We start from the raw sequence: 17,315 nt of genomic DNA, 5'->3' as shown, positions 1-17,315 counted from the left end.
GCAGTGTGATGGACCACAATTCATTGCTAGGGCTTTATAAAGAGGACAAGGCGATTCCACCAATAGTAGCAACCCCGTCCAGATACGGGACTGGATGCAAAAAGACTCCGTAGTGGCAAAAATATGCCACATAGTAATAATGTTTATTATTGTCACAAATAGACTTGTTTACTGTGAAAATGTCTCGGTCGCCATATTCCGGCACCTGTTCGGGTACACTGAGGGAGAATTCAGAATGTTCATTTCACCAAACAAGTACGTCTTTTGGGACTTGTGGGCAGAAACCCCGGTGGAAACCCACACAGACACGGGGAGAACGTGCAGACTCCGCACAGACAGTGACCCAAGCCGGGAATCAAACCTGGGACCCTGGAGCTGTGAAGCAACTGTGCTAACGTGCTGCCCTATCTGTCCTCATGCCAACGTAATTAACTTTGTTTAACCCCGGAATGTGAGTTTGGGGCTCTAATTTCTTGCCCTCAAACTGAATTGTAAATTCTAAATTCTATCATGAGGAGCGATGTACGGTCTTGGTGGTGGGGGGAGGGATGTTATAACTCCCACGACACCCACGGGGACGATAGTCTCCCCGTGAGCCTCATGGAATATGAGTGCCCCTGCTGAGGGGTGCGGACCCATCAGTGGGATACTTAACTCAGGACTTTAAAAGCCGGCCCAGGTAGGAACTGAGCTGCAGTATAGTCCTGACTGGGACTGGGACCGATAGTTTACTTTTTTCATAATCCATTTATTTGACTCTCCTTTCCTCTGTGACGTCTAAATCTATGCTCCTGATGATGTCACATGTGCAAGCACACTTTTGTTGAAGACATCCAGAAACATAATCAAATAGGAAGATGCTTATTCAAACACTATTAAAACACACTATAACAATAGTAAGAATTGAGTATACATACCAAATCATGAAGTCTATCCTTGATTATATACGCAGTAGTCGGCAATATAATGTACCAGAGCATTTACTGAGGACTGGTAGAAGGCATGATTTGTTCCAGGAAACTTACTTGATCATCAAAATGTCACAGCTGAGCCCAATCCTGTCCTCATCAAATGTTTTAATGCCTTCAGTGACAGTAGGTTGTGAAAAGCAAGGACGGTTTGCACCCGAGCAGAAATGGGACTAGCGTCCTTGCAGGGAGGTTTGCAAGCGCTGTCGGGGAGGGTTTAAATGAACTTGGCAGGGGGCTGAAATCCTGAGACAAGGTGCAACAGGGAGAGATGCACAGCCAAAATTAGAAGACATCATGTGAGTCAGGAAGGCACATAATAGGGTGGCACGGTGATAGCACTGTTGCCTCACGGCACTGAGGACCCGGTTTTGTACAAGGCCTGGGGTCACTGTCCATGTGGAGTTTGCACACTCTCCCTGTGTTTGTGTGGGTCTCACCCTCACAACCCAAAGATGTGCAGGGTAGGTGGATTGAATCTGTGGTTCTATGATTCTGGGGTTCAAATTGGACATGCTAAAGTGCCCCTCAACTGAAAACAAAAAAGAATTGGGTACTCTAAATTTATAATAAAAAAATAAAGGCACATAATTTCTGGACCAGTTAAGTCACAAGAGAATTTGGCAGGAGTGGATGATATTTATTTTAATGCAAGGAGTCTCACAATTAAGACAGATGAGTTGAGGGCACAAATTAAAACATGGTAAGTGTGTTACTGACAACATCTAGGTAAAATTGTATTTTAAGGACTCAAGGCGCAGCTGCAAGATCATGTAGAAACTGAGCAGGGTGGGAGTTTTCTGACAAATCTGTCCATTGTAACTCAGTGTTGAAGGTGTAGCTATAGTATAAACATGATGGTAGAACAAGTGTAAATGTGTATGACCATTGATTGGGTAACTGCATTTAAATATCAAATCATGATCTGTGATTGGTAAATGTAAATGGATTATTTGTATAACACGATAAGAATGAATTATTGTGGTTGTGATGTGCCATCAATTAACACACAACGAGTAGTGAATGAAACTGAGGCTTTAATAAGCTAAACAGGAAGCCTCCTGGCCACTGATCCCGAACTGGGGCAGGGCCGGAGGTCAGCCAACTTTATACCATGCCCGAGGGGAGGCAGAGCCATCAGGCAGTAGTTTACCGGATGGAGTGGAGAGCATTGGGAAGGACCTCCTGGCAGCGGGAGACTTCTAGACCGTAGGGCCAGAAGAATGGCCTTCCAGACCATCGTGTTCTCCCTCTCCACCTATCCGTTTCCCCGGGAGTTGTAGCTGGTCGTCCTACTTGAGATGATGCCCTTGCTAAGCAGGAACTGACGCAACTCGTCGTTCATGAAGGAGGAAACGGATCGCTATGGATGTAGGTGGGGAAACCAAACAAGGTGAAGACACTGTGCAGGGCCTTGATGACGGTGGCAGAGGTCATGTCAGGGCATGGGATGGCAACGGAGAATTGTGAGTACTCGTCAACAACATTGAGGAAGTACACGTTACGGTCAGTGGAGGGGAGGGGCCCTTTAAAGTCGATGCCGAGGCGCTCAAAGGGGCGGGAGGCCTTTACCAGGTGTGCTCTGTCGGTCCGGTAGCAGTCCCTGGTCATGGTCCTGACCTCCTCAATGGAGTAAGGCAGGTTGCGGGCCTTGATAAAATGAAAAAAAAACAGGAGTAAGGCAGGTTGCGAGCCTTGATAAAATAAAAAAAACGGGTGACCCCCCCCCCACCCAGGTGACAGAGGTCATTGTGGAGAGCTTGAAGTCGGTCTACTTGTGCGCTGGCACATGTACAGCGGGATAGTGCATCTGGGGGCTCATTGAGCTTCCCAGGTTGGTACAAGATCTCATAGTTGTAGGTGGAGAGCTCCACCTCAAGATCCCCGATCAGCAGCTCCGTGTGTTGGACAGCCGATACCGCCTGACAGGCACAGTTCTGGCCGAGTACCAGCAAGGCATGCAAGAATTCGGCTGTGATTCTCCGGGGCGTTGTCGGCAAGGAGGTGCCTGGCATACACCTCGTTTACTGCCTTTACGTACTGTCTCTTCAGCAGCATCATCACCTCCGTATACTAGGGGGCGTCTCTGATAAGAAGGAAAACATGCAGGCTCACCCGTGCAATGAGTAATTGAAGCTTTTGGAGGTCGGTGACGTCGTCGGTAGAGGATCCGAGGTAAGTTTCGAAGCAGCTTAGCCAGTGCTCAAATATCGCAATGGTATCGGCTGCTTGTGGGTCCAGCTCCAGGCAATCAGGCTTGAAGGCGGAACAATGATGTCGCGAGTAGTTTCATTTGAAAGAATACTCACTGGCTGTTGCGTCACACAAGAATGGAGGTCCCACAAGGCAGGTCTCTGAACTCTAGACCCAAGACATAGGTGGTTTGGGCCAGCGTGCTGGGGGTGGCACCAAGAGCAAGAACAGAGTGCGTTTACAATGGGAACGGCCCGGAAAACAGAACATGAGTTTGTCAAGGACTGTCACCTCACCTCACCCAGGAAAATACATTTTTCTTCTCCTCCCCGCAGCTCAGGATCAGGGAATACTTTTGACACAATATTTCTAAGAGTGCCTGTAATGATTAAACTGTGACTGTGATTACTATGTCCATGATAATTTTATGTATGTGCCCTTCCTGTTGATTCCATTATTTCCTATTTATTTTACTTTGCCGTTATCACATTTGATCCATGGATCTTTAATGCAGACATACCTTTAAGTTGAGCTGGGGAAGAGAGGAACTCAAAAGTTGCTAAATAGTACATCGTGCTATGAAGACAGTAAGAAGTCTAACAACACCAGTTTAAAGTCCAACAGGTTTGTTTCGAATCACTAGCTTTCGGAGCGCAGCTCCTTCCTCAGGTGAATTATCTCCACATCAGTACTATGAAGAGTTAGATTTTGAACAGAACTCAAGACTTCGATTGATTGTCTGGTGACCAATGGATTGGCCAGGGACCATATTCTGCCTGACCACAGACAGTGATTGGGTCCGGTCAGGTGGGGTTATTTTTTTCCAGAGGGTTTGGCTGCAAGCTCCTGAATGCTGAGAGCAGAGGCTGAGGGCTGCTCTCTCTTTCTTTCTCTCAAATGTTTCCTGCCTGCTGATTCTCAGCCAGCAGGGACGTCGAGGTCACAACCAGGTAACAGGCTATTGTGGGTTTGGTATTATGTAATGAGCAGGGATTAATTAACGACCTCACAGTTAAGGATCCTCTAGCAAAGAGTGATCATAGCATGATAAACTAAATTCAGTTGGGGGGGCAGCAGAGTGGCAGTGGTTAGCACTGCTGCCTCACAGCACCAAAGGTCCCAGGTTCGATCCTGGCTCTGGGTCACTGTCAGTGTGGAAGTCGCACATTCTCCCCGTGTTTGCGTGGGTTTCGCCCCCACAACCGAAAGATGTGCAGGGTAGGTGAATTGGTCACGCTAAATTGGCCCTTAATTGGAAAATAATGAATTGTGTACTCTAAATTTCATTTTAAAAATATAATTCAGTTTGAGGGCGAGAAACTAGAGTCCCAAACTCACATTCAGGGGTTAAACAAAGGTAATTATGACAATAGGAGGACAGATTCGGCCCTAGTAGACTGGACAGGAAAACTGAACGGTAAGACAGTGATGCACCGTCAATTACCACATGACAAGAATGGTGAAACAATCAAGGCTTTATTGCACAAGATGAATGAAAAATGAAAATCGCTTATTGTCATGAGTAGGCTTCAATGAAGTTACTGTGAAAAGCCCCTAGTCGCCACATTCCGGCGCCTGTTCGGGGAGGCTGTTACGGCAATCGAACCGTGCTGCTGGCCTGCCTTGGTCTGATTTAGCCCAGTGTGCTAAACAGCCCGTGTGCCTCCTGCCGCTGGAACCAGAATGGGAGCAACGCAGGAGAGTGGTTAGCACTGCTGCCTCACAGCGCCAAAGTCCCAGGTTTGATCCTGGCTCTGGGTGACTGTCCGTGTGGAGTTTGCACATTCTCCCCGTGTTTGCGTGGGTTTCGCCCCCACAACCCAAAAGATGTGCAGGGTAGGTGGATTGGCCATGCTAAATTGCCCCTTAATTGGAAAAATGAATTGGGTACTCTAAATTGATTTTAAAAGTCTATGCATGATGTTATTTCGAATGATTGGGGCCTCACGGTAGCATGGTGGTTAGCATCAATGCTTCACAGCTCCAGGGTCCCAGGTTCGATTCCCGGCTGGGTCACTGTCTGTGTGGAGTCTGCACGTCCTCCCTGTGTGTGCGTGGGTTTCCTCCGGGTGCTCCGGTTTCCTCCCACAGTCCAAAGATGTGCGGGTTAGGTGGATTGGCCGTGCTAAATTGCCCGTAGTGCAAGGTTAATGGGGGTTTGTCGGGTTACGGGTATACGGGTTACGTGGGTTTAAATAGGGTGATCATTGCTCGGCACAACATCGAGGGCCGAAGGGCCTGTTCTGTGCTGTACTGTTCTATTCTATTCTATATTGAGTGAGGCGATCTGCAGATGGGGACTGTCAGAAAACAGCATCAATCTAAGGTCAAGGTTGAACAATTACTGGTGAGGAACAATCCACCTCCCTCCCCATTATTATCAGCTCTGTTCTCTAAATTCAAAGTCCTATTGTGCAAATAAAAACAAGTATTAAAACATACAGCCTTGTGCATTAAATTAGTGAAGTGTAACTTGTGATGTTTAAGGAAAGTTTTTCATATTTCATATTATGTAATCATCTTTGATTTTAGATTTAGAAATTTCTAAATTTAGAATTAAATTCTGGAATTAACTTTTGCAGTTCTGTAGTTCTTTAAATTTTTAACATATATATATATATATATATATACACACACACACATATATTTTACATTAGCCTTTGTAAACAACTTTTAGGTTATAAACAACTTTAGCACTCTATTCTTTGTTTTAAAATTAAAGTAACAAACTTTAATAATCCTCAAGAAACCAATTAGAAATTGATCCTGCACACAGAAACCAGAGAAAAATTGATCAGGCACTCTTTAAGCCAATAATTAGCCTCACCTAATTTAGGCCAATTAGAATGCAATATCATTTAAGGGGGTGGGGGACTGAAAGGGGAAAGAAAGAGTTAATACCAACTCAAGTAAAATTGTTTACAAGACTCATGGTGCAGCTGCAAGATTATGTGGAAACTGAGCAGGGTTGGAGTTTTCTGACAGATACAAGATGCTGCCTTGTCCATTATATCTAGAGGTTGAAGGTTGTAGCTTTAATATAAACATGATGGTACAATCTCTGTTTAATCAATATGAATATTGATTGGGTAAATGCATTTAAGTATCAAATCATGTTAATTTGTTATTGGTAAATGCAAATGAACTATTACCTGTATAACAGTCAAAGAATGCTGTACCGTGGTTGATCAAGAAGCTTATACTCCATATTGCACAGGTAAAGCTTCCCTGCAAATGTTTGATTAAAACTGGTGAACAAAAAAACTAGAGTCTCATTTGGTCTCTGCGGTATTTCAGCCATGTATGTGAATAAATAAAATCATTCACAGTACAGAGTGAGAAGTAATAAACTACCTTGAATCATGGTGACCATTTCATAAAGGCGGCGATGAGCTAAGAGAGATATCGCAATGGAGATTTGCGAGTACTCTTGCAACAGACTGTGCCTCACATCTATTGCAATGCTTTGAGGAAGGGGAAAATGTCAGTGGATGTGCAATTTCAATGAAATTCAATACAAAAACAAAAGTAATGCACACTGGTACAGAATTTATTTTTAAAAAACATGAAGTAGGTAAACCTATTTTGGTGCAGATACCAAATACAAATGATCTAAGTGCGTTATCTACTGCCAAAGGCGAAATAAAATGTTAGTGTGGAATAAGTGTCTCTTTACTGCTTTGTAAATGAGTGAAAGCATTATTAAGCTGAACTTTTCCATAAGAGAGACAGAATGTCTGACAAAGTATACTATCTCTCCATGTCCATCTAGAGCTCTCGCAGTTCAGTTCTGGGTTATACAGGACCAGACTAAAAACAAAACTCACTTCCCAGTAAAGCTTCAAACAACCATTTAATGCTAAAATTTTACAAATTATTGTCACAGGGAAATGCTTTCCAAGAAGCTGTTTCATTGTAGAGGGCACACAAAGTATCTTATGTTTGGTGTAACTATTTACTTATCCCTCTTTAAAAAATGAAAAAAAAACACAACTCAGTTTAATAGATTTGTTTTTATTTCTATTAATCATTTTTATTACATTCTAAAAAAAGAAACATAAGTATATGTACAGTATTCACCATGATCAATGTGACTAACACCACATCTCTGCCTTTCCAACTAGTTATTCAAGTACCAATAATTGGCCAGCTACACTGGCACTTGGTCAGTTTGCACTACTTGGTAGGAGTTTCACATTCAAACTGAAACATCAATAAAAACATTCTATAAACTCAAAATAAGAATGGCAAATAGCCGAGGGTTGATAATTTTTTTAAAGATTGCCATAAACCCAATACAGAAACTTGGCATCTGGAGTGTTTACTGATGTTCAAAAGATGTAATGTTTCACAGTTAGTGTTACTGATGTTAAGAGCATAGTAGGGATAGGGCAGGGGAGTGGGCTTGGGTGGAGTGCTCCTTCAGAGGGTCGGTGCAGACTTGATGGGCCAAATGGACTCCTTCTGCACTGTAAGGATTCTATTCAATGTAATGGGGTCTTTTGCTTCATAGATCCACTAGTCTGGCTTTGCACTGCCATTATTCAGTGCCACAGAGGCTGAAATATAGAACAGTGCAGGAAAAATAGCTGATGCAGAGCAAATTGACAATATAAACATGCAGCATTATAAGATGCTGCACAAGGGATAAGCAATACGATTTAGGACCCACTTAAATATGGTGCTGAAATGAAGTATATGCCATAAACAACAAATATTTAATTTGGTAATGGAGCGGGACCATTTAAATGAATAGATTCTCAAATTTCATTTTACCCTGCACGGTTTGAAAATTCTCTCCCCAGGAACCAAATGTTTAAGATTGATTCGAGTATATTTAACACTCGACAGAAACTAGAAGCATGTGATGGTAGATGTTTCATACTTATAATTCTTCAGTTCTCTGTGCAGTTCATCACAACCATTTGCCTATCAAATCTATGAATGTCAGTTCATGGTTAAAAAGCATTTGGGAAGCAAGTTAGAATACGGATGTCTAGGAATTCAGTTTACCAGTCTAATGATCATGAAACCCCTACCAAGCATTCTCAATCTCATTAGTCCTTCAAATTTTCAAACATTGCGAGTCAATCCACTTACCAGTTAACCACACTCTTGAAATCGGTACAATCACCAAAGACATGCATGCTCTCTCGCTCAGATACATACATACACACACGTAGGGAATGCATAACATATGATACAAGTAGTAACCCACAGCTGTACTACAAAATTTTCCAAAAGGACCATACTAACTAAGAGTTTGTGTCCCGATGATGAAAGTAAAAGGCTGGATGCACATTATTTGACACAGGATAGCATCCATGAGATCAGGAGGCAAAACCTGAAGTACTATCATCAGAAAATGAGTTACTATTTGCTTTATACCTTTGGGCTACAGTCACACAGCTGTCAAGCAAACAGCAGTACAATCAGGCTATGCAGACAGCATGTCAAGAGGCACCAGATTTACAAATGGAAAATTCAATGCTTCGATCACCGTAAATATTCAAATGACTGCTTAGCAGAAAGGTACTTAATAACCAATAGTAAAAATGGTTTTAAAAAAAATTCTAAGAAAGTTTATAAAATATCCTTTGTGTAACAAAAACATGTGAAAAGTTTACAATAGTTTATAAACTTGCAAATTCTAGCTGCCATCTGGACAAGATCACAAAAATAGGAGATAAATTCAGGTTTATAAAAAATCTTCAGCCAAGATATAAAGGTACATTTAGTGCTGATCACCACCTATCTCCATGCCATCCAGAACTGCAGCCCAAGGGTCTAATGAATTATTTACTGTATTGTTTTAATTATCAGTCAACATTTTTACAACTTCCAATAGCTTGAGGCTGAAGTAATTGTACACATCACTATGGCCAGATCTTAATCACAGCCCTCATTGCAATATGTGCAAACACAATGTATAACCAATGATGCATACACTGAACCTTTTAATTTGCTACACCTTAAAAGGAAACAACCATTACAGTTCATTTCCGTATCAAACAAACATAGACCAAAATGGGAAACGCTGCACTTAAAAATTGCTTTACCCAATAAAAGATGAAGAGGTTAGTGTATTTCCCCCCCGAATCATTTCATAAAAGATGATTACACAAATTTTCAGGCTTTGATAATTCAATCCAGTACAGCCATGTCCCTAGTGTATGTTGTCAAGGATACCTGGTTGCACAACTGTCTTGCACTGCAACTCATTTTTTGACTATTGTGTCAATTACATTTGAACAAGGCACCCACTCCTGCATGCACACAGTCACACTTACACATAGAAATCAACCTTGCTCTAAATACAATGTTCTACAGAGAAACAGTTAGTGAAACCGTCAGTAAATTCAAACTTCACAGCTGTACAGTTCAATGCATTGGAACACTCGCAGCTTATTCATAAAATGTACATTTTCTGACCTTTCCATCCCACACCCTGCTCCAATGTTTAAAGAACATGGAGCATTTATGAAATAAGCAGTAAAAGCATAAACTCAACAGATTTTGGATGTTCAAATATTTTTCTCTCTTAAATACAAGTTAAATTTAATTCCTAACTACATATGTATAATATTCTACTCATGCCTTGAGAATGGGACAGGGCTGTTTATCCTACTCTCCCTCAGTAGGTCTGCAAACACAACGGAATGTCAGGATTGATACGGCTGCCTTAGTTTTACACTGTACAATGAACTGCTCTCAAATCTGTCCTAGATATAGAGACCATGTTTATGTTGTGGTAAAAGATCTACAATTTAATTTGAAATCTGTTACAAGGGCTTCCATTTTAAAGCTTTCAGTGTAGTAGGGAGTCATAGTGTTGGTTTCACTTAATAGTTTTGTTATTGTGCTAAAATTGGACCAATAAATTCATCCCACATTTCATGTATCATGTAAATAATATTTACTAGGTAAAATAATCCTCATTGATCAGACAAATGCCAAAATTCTGCAATAATATTTCTGTTCATTCTAAAAGCTGGAATGAAGAGAAACGGTGGACAAAAGTATCAAATCTCTTCCCTCACCTCCTATATAAAAACATATACATTCCATTCTAGAAATATTGGTAGGGGATATTAACGAGTGTCAATTAAACCAGTACAACTGAGTAAATCTGCCACCCTGTTAGTCAACATTCACTCAGCGTTTTGCAAGAGAACACATTTTGTACATCGTGTCATACAGTACTCATCTATCAAAGATCATGCAGAAATATCTGTGGCTCTGATCTCTGAATCCTATTGTAGCAAAGGTCTACGGCTGAAGGAATTCATGTCTGAAGAAGTTTCTCATTATGTGCATGGCTCAAGAATCACGGGTTTGTTGAAAAAAAAGTTATATTTTCTTACTACAACGGTACAGGCATTGGTGAGACCACAACTAGAGTACTGCATGCAGTTTTGGTCACCTCACTTGCATTGTGGGCAGCTCAGCAAGCCTGATTTCTGGGGTGAAAGGTCGAGTAGGTTGACCGCTCCTGGAGTTTAGGATAACAAGAGGTGATTTTACTGAAACATAAAATTCTGACGAGGCTCGACAGGGTAGATAGATACTTAGAGGATGTCTCTCCGTGGGGAAATCTAGAACAAAGTTTCAAAATTAGGTGTCTCTCATTTAAACAGAGACAAAGAGGAATTTCCTCAGTGTTTGGTATTCTCTCCCCCAATGAGCAGTGGAGACTGGGTCACTGAATATATTCAAGACTGAGTTAGACAGATTTCCGATTGACAAATGACCTACTGCTATTACTTATGTTCTCTCTTACCCCCAGTACTAGTTGATTCATATAAACAAAAACAAAAACTTATTTTACATTTTAGATGTTTATTGTAAATATCTCAGCTAGCTGTTGATCGTACATTTTCTAACAAGTCGCCCAGTCAGCTTCACTTGTGGATATTTGAGATATTTTGCTCTGACCAGGACACAACATGTGCAGAACCACTATAGTAACACCAGCCATTTAAAAAAACAATCAGCAAATTCTTAAATTTACTGAAACAGATCAGTGGGCAGAGCACCAACAAAAACATAATACTTCCTCCAAACCATTTTAAAATACTTTCAAGCTTTGAACCATTGAAGCGCCTCCTCCCACACCCCTCACATGAAGGGGGTTAAGCGCACTCAATGCAATTATATGGCATCTTTATTCAACATGCAGTCTTCATCCTCTAGCATATCCTCGAGTTAAATTGCAAACTATGTTACCCTGAGAATAAGCAGATTTTCCCCACAATTATGGATGTCCCAATTGAGTGTACGTTCCAATGTTGGACTTGTGCTATCAGTCACCTCTTGATCTTGAACGCCAGCAAGCTCTCCACTCATTTAGTCAATTTATCCAAAAGCTCGTCACAAAAACAATTACTACTATCTCACTGGTGACAGTCCATATCACTTCAAACACAGCTCATGAGCCAATTACTGGAAATGTCGGTGAATAAGTTGCACACTTGACAATTCATTCTTCTTCCCTCAAAATGGTGAGGGAGTTAGTTACACCTTATTCAAGAAATGCCCTTTCCACTCAACAAAGTATACACAACGTTGGATTTACAGAGTAACTGAGAGCTCCATTGAAAGAATGTCAAGGTTAATCCTTTCCGAGTGTTTGGGGTGGGTGGTTGGTAAGAAAGTGTATGAAAGTTCATATTTAGTGCTATTAGAATGTTCTGTTTGCCACAGAAATTGCTCAATTTCCAAAGCATAGGTGGGTTTAATTTTCATTTTTCACCCCCATCTTAACCCTTATGAAGGCCAGGACTTCTGCTGGGTGACAGCTGCAGTCAAAATGGTTTCTGGCACTTCACCCACATGGTTATTCTTCAGGTGCAAGCATAAATAGCAAACATTGACTACGAGGCCCGATTTTGTCCTTTTGCTATTGTTCACAAACATTTCCATTGAAGTAAATCCCCAGGCCCCTCCACCAGCCCAGGCACAGTAAGGTCAGAAACAGGATCCCCAATAGGAAGTGTTTTGGGATTACATGGCTCAGTGACAGAACATGTGGTGCTTTCACAGTCAGAGAACAGCATGCAAAACAAAATTTGAGCATCTGCTTTGAGAAATGTAGTAAACAGTTTAAGCAATGCATAATGAGCCATGTCTGTGCTTTATCCTTGAATTCAGTGTTCCATAGAAATATTTCCAGGGATTTTCAAGTCATTGACTTTAAAGCCAGCAGCAGCTAGAACATAGTCAATCAGAATACTGCGTGAAAAATTTTAATTAACGTAGATAAAGCCTTAAATTTTGGATTTTCATTTTGCAAAGTAACCTGTTGTCTTAAAAAATGCAGAAAGATTCATAGAAAATAGATGGGAACGTTCACAAGCCATCTTAAATGTTATAATCCAATGTGCTCACAGATATTAAAAGGTGGAAGAAGATGCTGTGAGCCTTTCAACCAAGCCCAAGAGTCAATTTTAATTATTTTAGTTCAAAGTCCCTTGAATTATTGCCAACATAACATTCCATGTTGGATAACTGGAACCCCCAATAGGAATTAATTATTTTTAACCCAGGTCAGGGTAGTTTCCAAGTGCAAAATACACTGAAAGCAGAATCGAGTACAATGCTCTTTTATGGCTTTAAATTTGCTCACAACAACAGGCTGCCCTGTAAGTAATGGTGCAAAAAGAGTACCCGCCTCTGCCAGACTGCCTTTGCATTGATGGGAACCACATTATTGAGAGAACACTTCGGAGTGACACAAGCAGCTCAATTTTGAGCGATCAGAGGGCTCTTACTTGCAGAATCTGCACCATTTAAAGGTAATTTCTGCAGGAAACACAACCAAACTGTGTGACAGGTGAATATTGATTCTGTGGCCAAATCTGCCCAGGATTTCTGGTTATCTCAATGCAATATAGGTTTTCAATATGGCAAAAAAAAGTGGCAGTTTTTAAAAATACACAATTTAATGGTATTAAGTTTAGTTTACTATATTTGGCTTCTGATTCCCTTGCACTGCTAATTTTACAATAATAGCTAACACTTCAACATCTAGCTGCTTTACTTAGCTTTTCATCTAATGAAATGAGACAGCTAGGACTCACTTGACAGGTGGCTTTCTGTTTAAAGTTCCAGCATTAACAACAGTATGATCATGGCCAATGCATCAACAAAAAGAGTTTTTCTGTTAAAAATAATAATATTGTATATCCTAATCTGTTGATGGTGCCTGTGAGTTTCATGCTCGTTTACTGATCCATTAACTGTTAAATGTTAACACAATCAGTAATGTTCATTTGAACTCACTGACAATTATTTAAAAATGAGGAAATATACTGAAATGTTTAAAACTTAGCACTGATGCTGTGCTCATCATTCTGGGAGATACAGTTTGTTAACACAGACACCACTTTTTATAAGAGAGGCTCAGCATAGATTGAGAGGCTGCAGCTGGCTTCTAAAAAGTCAAAAGAGCACAGATCAATCCCCATACATTACACACCTTGCAGATTTCACCTGTCTAGCAACACCCAGCATATAAACGTTTTCTGATCTGAATCATGTCAAATGACAAAATGTTTAAAATTCTTACTGATTTACAGTTAATCCCAGGAATTTTAATTTTGCACACTCCGCTGGTTAAACCAGATCAAACGATTCTGCAAAACCAGCTGTTGAAAGAGCCAAGATCATCCCAACACATTTCATATCTTTCAGACTTGGCAATGATGCTAAGTCTGGAGAGTCAGGATGCTAGGGACAAGCCTCAAATGGGACAAATAGCCTTCATCTTTCTTTGACAATCGTAATATCGCATTAGTATAAATAAAATTAAAAACTGAAACGGGGTAAGGGGCAACAAGTTGTGGCAACAAATCAAAACATTTATAACACACATCAACTTGGGTCACCATGAGTCAAAATAACTTCTGTATCTAAGGGTTAGAATACATATCTTATTTATTGCCCCACTATTTCTGTTATGTCTGGGATTGTTTCCATGCAATTACAATTCTGAGAAAAACTGTACTTTGTCAATAACATCAACAAAGTGAAGATTTCTTCAACGTTACAATTAAATCTCGAGCTTAGAAGAATATCTAATTCACCTTCAAATGTAACGAACGTTGATGATCACATCCTCTCAGTAAGCATTTATATCCATTAACCTACCTGAGGCAACCTCATGTGCCAAATTCTAAGCGACTAACCATCCAGGTTCTTTGATATTTTAATGATTAGATTTTCTCTCAAATTACTTTCGACTGAAGTTTGTTTATTTTCTAATTAATATTTGAATGTCACAGCTCCAAGATACTTTTGGGAGGAGGGAAAGGAAGAGATAAGAATTGAAATCTTGGCTTGTCATTTTTTGGTACATGCTGAAATTTAATTTTGAACTGAAGCTCTCCATTCCCTTCATGCTTGTGCATTTGGTCTAGGACCAGCTAAACAGCTCAGCTTGTGAGTTACCACATGCTCCAGAATAAAAATCTGCTTTTTGCACACCAGTTCAAACTATTCTCACCAAAATTCCCAAAAAATATCAAAATCCTTTGAAGTAGACACCAACTTTAGCAAATAACACTGCTGTCACAGCAGATAATAAGTAAGGAATGTATGAAACAGCTATTCTAAGGAAGCAGAAAATAGTGTGGAGGCGCAGTTCATTTATATTGATTCCAAATGCAGCATGTTCCTGACTTCAACCAGCGTACCATGGGAAGATATCAAGCAGAGGCAGAGCATTTCCTAACAGGAACTGATAAAGGGTCTTCGCCGTAACATTAACCAGTCTTTCCTTTTCTGATATTGACTATTTATTTTGCCGAGGTAATGCCTTTTAACTAAGCAACTGAAATTGTATTATTGTGTTATTGAAGTAAGTTTATCAGTTTCTAACTGCAACCCCTGACCCCAGTGACATTGAGGCTGCATAACCCATTGCCCAGGAGTGAGTTAATGGCTATAACGTCATTCAGGGTTATTCAACAAACCCAACTTTGATATAATTTATTCCCATATTAACCATTAAGTGTCCTGTCCATCAATTCTTTTACCCTTTTATCCACAGTTCAGCAAGGAAAGCTGCCCTGTTTGTTGTACCTATTAGCAGAGGTTTATAACCTCACTCACTCACTCAATAGTTTCATTTCAGTGTTTATGAGATTGTTCATGTTGTAGCCCGACTCAGGCAGTATAGTTTGCATGGACCTGGAAACAGCAGTGTCAGAATCCCTGACCTCCACTATTTCAGGGTCACTCTCACTAGAGCTTGATCCTACACTCATAGTGAACATACCCTCTGGGATGGCACTGACTGAAGCCCCTACCTCTGGCTCACTTGTTTCACTGGCACTCGAAACTACAGAAAGAAGTGACATCTTTCTGGTCAGTCTGCTTGGCAGCAACGACAGGGCGTAGTCCGCTATGATACCACTTACATCCAGATTGCAAGCTTTATCAAAGGCCCTGAAACCTACATTTGCATTGGCTTCACAAACTACAAAAGAACCGTCATCTTTCCTGAGCAGATCGATACCGCACACATCCATGCCCAAGATATTGGAGACCTGGATTGCCAGCTGCTTGCCCTGCTCACTCAGCTGATGCATCACACCAACACCTCCTGTGAAACAGAAAAAAAAACATCAGTTCAGAACTCTGGTTCAGGTCAATATTGGCCCCCAACATGCTGAAAATGGTGCTACTGAAGGTCAGGGGGAAGCACTTTGGCGGTTTTATGCTACCTAGAATTTATATGGAACAAATATTGCCGGCTCTTGTCAAACCAACCTTAGAAGGTGTCCAGATCCGGATGTGGGTTGGTATGGGTTTCTTTATCAGGAATGTTGTGAAGGGAATTAAACATTAGATTTATCAACAAACAGCCCCTCTTCAATTACCTTATGACAAGAATGTAGGTCGGTGATGAAACAACTGAAGAAATTTATGCCGAGGATGCTTCCCTGTAGAAATCTTGTTATAGACCTCCGGTGGCAGCCACATGCTGATCGGTCACACAACGTAGCTCCTGTTTGAAGGTTTTGGTTTTGGCCTTTTCTGCCCTATTAACGGGCTCTTTGGTCAGAAGGCTTGTGGGATAAATGGTGGGGAATGAATTCTCCTCTGAAGCAGAATGGTGGTGGTTACTGCACCCATCAGAGGATAAATAAGGCGACGGTGTTGGAGGTGGAGGATCTGCGTGACGCAGTTACTGGAGACATGGAATGGTCTTCGCCCACCCCAATGCCAGTGGAACAATTAATAGGGATGATTAAAGGGGAACTTCGCAGCATCGACTAAAGATGCAGGAGGATTGGTCGAGGGCGATTGAGGTAGCGGTTGCCCCTCTTTGCTGTGCCATGGAGCAGGTGGAGAAGCGCCTGGAGTTGCAAGGTACGATGATCCAAGAGGTGGAAAAGATGGTGATGACTACAGTGATTGGATTGTGGAGGTGGAGGGGGAGGTGGCGATTCTGGAGGAAAGCAAGGGTGGACACCTGACAGTCCAGGCCGAAGTGTCCGCGCCTTGTAGGCCTGTCGAAGGGGGTGGAAGGAATGAGTGGCATATTTCTGTTATGTCTGGGAGTGCCATGGCCTGTGTGTCGAAGAAGTTGGCGAAGCTGGTGAATGAGGGGATCTGCAAGAAGACCCCGGAGGTGTGTCGGGCACATTGATTGCTCAGGAAGAGGCCAAGAGCAGGGGAGCCACCGAGGGCGGTGATAGTGAGGATGCACTGATTCCGGGTAAAGGAGCAGATCTTGAGGTGGGTGAGGGCAACGAGAGACTGTATTTGGGAGGCTCAGTGGATCTGAATATACCAAGCCACACAACCCTCTATCTGTGTAGACAGTACCTTCGCCAAACATTTCGCATCAACGTTTAATTGTGAAATCGGACAGTATGACACACACTGCTCGGGGTCTCTGTCCTTCTTTAGGATGAATGAGATAGATGCCTGCAACAATGTGGGGGATGGGGGGGCTCACCCTTTTCCAGTGCTTCATTATATATCCCCACCAAGGGACCCAACAGCAACCCAAACTGCTTTTAGAACTGCACGATAGTACAGCAGTTAGCACTGTTGCATCACAGCGCCAGGGTCTCAAGTTCAATTCCCGTCTTACGTCACTGTCTGTGGGGAGTCTGCATGTTCTCCTCGTGTCTGCGTGGGTTT

The 17,315-nt window shown here is 41.6% G+C and overlaps 1 protein-coding gene across 2 annotated transcripts in view; it reads right to left on the bottom strand.

Moving 5' to 3' along the window:
• Positions 1 to 7,155: 7,155 nt before the first annotated feature.
• Positions 7,156 to 17,315, bottom strand: part of rimkla (ribosomal modification protein rimK-like family member A) — a 106,486-nt gene continuing 96,326 nt past the window's right edge. For both annotated transcript variants that reach the window (XM_038821704.1, XM_038821705.1), the window contains exon 5: positions 7,156 to 15,765. In XM_038821704.1, the coding sequence (XP_038677632.1) occupies positions 15,269 to 15,765 (497 nt within the window). In that variant the 3' untranslated portion in view covers positions 7,156 to 15,268. The remainder of the gene's footprint in view (positions 15,766 to 17,315) is intronic.

This window comes from Scyliorhinus canicula, chromosome 16 (genome assembly GCF_902713615.1).
Source record: "Scyliorhinus canicula chromosome 16, sScyCan1.1, whole genome shotgun sequence".
Taxonomy (NCBI): domain Eukaryota; kingdom Metazoa; phylum Chordata; class Chondrichthyes; order Carcharhiniformes; family Scyliorhinidae; genus Scyliorhinus; species Scyliorhinus canicula.
This window is presented reverse-complemented; position numbering and strand designations above follow the sequence as displayed.